Raw genomic sequence first — 6,000 nt, forward strand, 5'->3', positions numbered from 1 at the left:
CCTCGTGCATATACCTTTGCTGAAAGTTAGCAAAGCTTTCATTCTTTTTTGTGAGCCTGTCAACCATGCATTGCCTCTATGCTGAGTTGTCTCCTTTATTCTTAAAAATTTACTAAGTAGTTAGTGATTTGACGTGTCTTATGAGTTGCAGATACAAAGTGAGTGAATGTGAATTCTTCTGAATTGTCAAATTACCCATGGTGTCAAAATTTGTGATGCTGAAAACTCAAAGTGTCAGGTGTTACTCACAGTAGTGAATGAATGTTAATCGATCTAAACAGCATTCTACTTCTGTCACCTTGCAGTCACTATAACACAGTAATATTTGTGAAGTTTATAACAAGAAAATGACACACAAACCTTTCAATAATATGTAGGGGCTGTCAGCCATTTCATTAACTTGATCAGTTTTCTTAGGAGTCAATGACATAAAACTTCATTCTTCTAAGGAAAAACAACAAATGCTGGAAAGATTCCCTGTTGTGGAAAAGGATTTAATGCTGGCCAAAGATGAAAAGAAACAACTGGCACATGAAGAGGAAATATGTTCAAAACAACTGAATGTTATTCGAATGAAATTACATGAATCTCATCAAACAATGAGAAAATCAGTTTCAAGTAATAAAGTTGTCGAATATTTGACGAACTGCAAGTTGCAGAATAAGTTACCAGGTTTCTTTGGAAGATTGGTAAGTCATTGTACAGGAAAGATGCAATTTTCATCGACTTTTTCCCAATTGATGTGTGTAATTCTTAAAGCTATCTCAACTTTTTCATGTGAAACATTGCAGGGAGACCTTGGTGCCATAGACGAGATGTACTATGTGGCAGTTTCAACAGCCTGTGGTTATTTAAACTACATGGTAGTTGATACAGGAAAACAGCACAGGAAAGCCTAGAGCTGTTGCGTCAGTCAAACATCGGCCAGGCATCATTCATTGCTCTTGAATACCAACAAAAGTATCATTCACCCTGTTACACTCGGCCAGAAACGTTTGTATTCCCTTCTTTAGTTAATGCCAGCCAGTCGGTTTTAAGAATTACAATTAATAAGTGCCATGCACTTTAGTGAATATATGGTTTTGCTTTTTTTGTCAGTTTGTCAATAAGAAATTAATCGTTTGACTAAAGAAGAGCTGGGAAGGAAGATGTAGAGATGGGGAGGCTGAAGAGCCAGTTACTGTAAACCTGTGGCAAATATGCATAATTTATTGTACCAAATTAACACCACCACTGTAATTGCCAGGGCAGTTATAATATGCTGAATGACATCTTTTGTGTTAGCAGAAGAGCCAACACCATGTTACAAGTGGAGGCCGAAATGCACGCGTTTTAGCTCATGCAGGCTGGCGTAAGGAGGGAAGAACTATACTGACGTCAGGTCTGGAACATGACAAGGAATGAGAATTCAGAAAGTGGATGTAATTAGTTTGATACTTAGCTTTAATCCATTAATGATGAACGTTGCTCTTGATGGTACATGATTCACAATATTATCTGTTCAGAATACATTCTTGAAGATAGTAATTATAGTAACTGAATATGGTGCCTTGCTAGGTCGGAGCAAATGATGTAGCTGAAGGCTATGCTAAACTGTCATCTCTGCAAATGAGTGTGTATGTAGACAGTGAACCTTCGCTAGCAAAGTCAGCTGTACAACTGGGTTGAGTGCTAGGGAGTCTCTCTAGACTAGACCTGCCGTGTGGCGGTGCTCGGTCTGCAATCACTGATAATGGCGACATGCGGGTCCAACGTATACTAATGGGCCGCGGCCAATTTAAAGGCTACCACCTAGCAAGTATGGTGTCTGGCGGTAATACCACAACATCTATAATGGTATTGAAGATATCATACAACATATTTGCTATCAACATAGTGCAAATAAATTAAAAGTTTATTTAAACATATTAATACTTGATGCTTCAAAAGATTCAGTAGTGTGGTTTCACAATTTAAACATGCATTTGTTATATAATGTCAATTGGTTATGAAGGTACCTTCATAGATCCAATCTCTCACACTTAGCAGGGTAGTGCAGGGTTTCACTGGTTCAAACCCCACATATAGCCATCCTGATTTAGGTTTCCCATAATTTCCCTAAATCTCTTAAGGCAAATTCTGGGAAGGTTCCTTCAAAAGGGCATGGCCACTTTCCTTTTTCATCCTTCCCTAATTTGAGCTTGTGCTCCATCTCTAATGATCTCATTGTCAAAGGGACGTTAAACACTAATCTCCCTCTCCTCCAATCACACACAGAACATTTTTTGATTCATTTACTAATACCCATGACATAGAGTTATTCATGAGATGATGTAAAGCTTTGTTGCTCCTTGTGACTCTGACAATTTAGTCACCATGACTTGTAACAAGCCAATGTGATCATTGCTAATTTACGTCATATTTATTTTTATAGTCAGTATTGATTGGATCACTGGCAGCAGTGTGTAAATCATTTGACACACTGATTTTACAGTCTAGTGACTACTTTCTAAAAATTGTCCTTAACCCCCCCAAGTCGGCATGCCTGCATATAAAGTGCGCCAACCAAAATTAAAATGATTTTGCGCGGTTCCATTTTTGTTTCACAGCTGCAAACTCATACCTATTCCTTAATTACTCCTTCAGGTAGCACAGCAATAAATTTTGTTGTCATGTGTCCAAGCAAGCAGCAGTAATATAAAATAAAAGTAATCTAGGCGAGAAAAAATTTATGATCTGTGCAAAAAAAATGACCCCACCTACCAACATAATCCCACACTGAAGCAGTTGTCAAAGAGATAATTAGTAATCAAATAAGTGGCTGGCTGAGATTTGATACAACTGCACTGTTTAATGCTTTGAGTGGGCCATTACTGTCTCTGTAACACCTGTCCTTGGCAACAGTGTGTTACAGTAAAACTTTATTTCAGTATTGTTTAATATAACAGTGGTTTAGCTCATATTATGTAAGTTTCTTTTCTTGTTATTTATTTAATTAAATTAAGATTAAACTGTAATTTTGATAATACATGTTTACCTTGTTAACATAAAGACAGCTATTCTATACATGTGTACAAAGTGCTCCACACACCCACTTGTATTATGAAAAATGGTGCCCCTGCTCGAGGGATAATGTTATGAATGGGAAGGAAACTGACCCATAGTAATGACTGCGCTATAATATTGATTACTTGATGTTGTTAGTAGGGCAATGACAACAAAGTCAATTAAAAATATATTGTGGCATTCCTTTGGCATTTTACCTGGATGTAATTGTCAAATTTGCTTACTTTTCAAGTGTACATAAAACAAAAAAAATATCAATATTTTTCAGGCCTGAGAATGCACCACGGTTAATTGACTTAATCAAATTAGCAGATGAGAGAGAGTTTGTGTGGCATTTTACTTTGCCCTACGTAACACACTTGTTGCAAATGATGTAGCACAAGCAACAAGAGTTGCTTTTTCTGGAGGAAATTGTAACAGAGTAGTTACTTTACAAGGACACATCATTGAAGCTACAGGTGATTAATTCAGAATTATTATCAACTGTCTCCCATGTTTAATATGACTAATTTTGTAGAAATTTTGAACATCGAGTGTAGTTATGTAAGTGGGTGCCACAGGTGGGACTAATCAGCACTGCCTTTCCAAACCTGCAACACATATTCACATGAAGTGCTTCCTTTTTCACAGTGAAGTTTAGATGCACAAAATTTCCAGAATCCACTATAAGCTAACATATACTGATCTTCAGACAACCTTGAGCACTAAAGACAATCAAATGAAGTGACAGCAATACTTCACTCGAGGATTCAATAATTTATGAGTTACTTTATGCACTATAACTGTTTTGCAAACTCTGTAAAAAACTGGTATCCTCTGCTGAGTAACTGCCCATCACCCACACACACACTTCATTAATAAAGGTCAGGGGCACTCTCTCACATGATCAATAGAATGATACCACTAAACAATGAAAAATTTCAGACACTTTGTGGAGTAATGGTGTGCTGGGTTATATGACACTGTAATGGCAGAGTGTGTGTGTCTGGATGATCATGAATATGTACAAAGGAAGGACAAAACATTTTAGGCATTCATCTGTTAGGAGTGAATAGAAGGTAATGCTTTTATTTTTATAGCTTGCAAAATATTGTAAGAAATCTCACTGATGCAATTTCAGAATATTCGTTCGGTAAGTGATATCACTACATTGTTCATGAAAATGACTGACATGTAGATGGAAAAGAAATAATAAATTGTGGTGGACTTCCTGAATTTTGAATGAACATTATAGCTCTATAAATTGGATATGCATGCATGCACATGCACTGACACACTGTAAACTGCCTCCTGCAGCTTACTTAATTTAACTGCAATGATGTTGCTTCAGTAGCAGGTGTACAACTGCTATGATGTTGCTTCAGTAGCAGGTGTACATCTAATTTTCCATAATAACTATTTGTTTCCAAGACTTGTGCCTGCAGTCCAGTTATTACTGTGTATCAGATGATTTTTTTTAAATAAATAACTACCAAAACGCATAGCAGGTGCAGTTCTTTTACCAATTTTTGAATGTGTTGACAAATTTTAAAAATTAAACTGACAGTGTGCATTAAAAAAACTGGTTCAAGACTGTGCTCATATTCTCTCTGCCATGGTCCATTAAATATAATCAATGCAGCACTGATGGTGTCTATGTCAACTACACATGCAGCATCACACACCACTCACACCTTTGCAGAAGAAACATTTAAATGAGCCACGATGACCCTCTGCTATAGAGGGCTTGCCATATGCCACCAGGTTGGATTACTGCAAATAGACCACAGAGTACAAAGTTATAGAGCTGCTAAAAGTTTTGGGATTGTGATATGCACATACACAGATGGTGGTAGTATATCATACACAAATTATAAACGGGCAGTGCATAGGCAGAGCTGTCACTTGTAATCAGGTGAATCCAGCGATAAGGTTTCAGACCTGATTGTGGCCACACAGTGGGAATTAAGAGAATTCAAATGCAGAATGATAGTTTGAGCTAGGTGCATGGGACATTCTATTTCAGAAATCATTAGGGAATTCAATATTCTGAGCTATTTATCTTAAAGAATGTGCTATGAATACCAAATTTCAGGCATTACCTCTCACCATGGACAATGCAGTGGCTGACACTTTCACATAATGATCAAGAGCAGTGACATTTGTGTAGAGTTGTCAGCACTAGCAGATGAGCAACATTGCATGAAGTACTGGAGAAATCAATGTGAGATGTACAATGCACACATTTGCTAGGACAGTGCAGTGAAATATGACATTAATGGGCAATGACAGTAGATGACTGACGTGAGCACCTTTGCTACCACCACATCATCTCCTGCAGCACCTCTCCTGGGCTCATGACCATATCAGTTGGACCATAAATGACTGGGAAACCATAGTCTGGTCAGATGAGTCCCAATTTCATTTGGTAAGAGCACCCATGAACCACAGACCTTGCCATTGGTGGGGAGGCTTGTATGCCTCAGCGATACAGATGGCCATATCGTAGTTGCAACCACAACGGAGGGGTATCTGTTGAGAGGACAGACAAACATGTGGTTCCTGAAGAGGGGCAGCAGCCTTTTCAGTAGTTGCAGGGGCAACAGTCTGGATGATTGACTGATCTGGCCTTGTAACACTAACCAAAACGGCCTTGCTGTGCTGGTACTGTGAACGGCTGAAAGCAAGGGGAAACCACAGCCGTAATTTTTCCCGAGGGCATGCAGCTTTACTGTATGGTTAAATGATGATGGCGTCCTCTTGGGTAAAATATTCCAGAGGTAAAATAAACCCCCATTCGGATCTCCGGGTGGGGACTACTCAGGAAGACGTCGTTATCAGGAGAAAGAAAACTGGCATTCTATGGATTGGAGCGTGGAATGTCAGATCCCTTAATTGGGCAGGTAGGTTAAAAAATTTAAAAAGGGAAATGGATAGATTAAAGTTAGATATAGTGGGAATTAGTGAAGTTCGGTG

General features: G+C 38.3%; 1 protein-coding gene across 1 annotated transcript in view; it reads left to right on the forward strand.

Moving 5' to 3' along the window:
- The window catches only part of LOC124722760 (structural maintenance of chromosomes protein 4-like), a 70,646-nt gene extending 69,747 nt beyond the window's left edge, over positions 1 to 899 (forward strand). The window contains exons 8-9 of the mRNA XM_047247898.1: positions 450 to 689; positions 792 to 899. Coding sequence (XP_047103854.1) covers positions 450 to 689; positions 792 to 899 — 348 coding nt within the window. The remainder of the gene's footprint in view (positions 1 to 449; positions 690 to 791) is intronic.
- The last annotated feature ends 5,101 nt before the right edge of the window (positions 900 to 6,000 follow it).

This window comes from Schistocerca piceifrons, chromosome X (assembly GCF_021461385.2).
Source record: "Schistocerca piceifrons isolate TAMUIC-IGC-003096 chromosome X, iqSchPice1.1, whole genome shotgun sequence".
Taxonomy (NCBI): Eukaryota; Metazoa; Arthropoda; class Insecta; order Orthoptera; family Acrididae; genus Schistocerca; species Schistocerca piceifrons.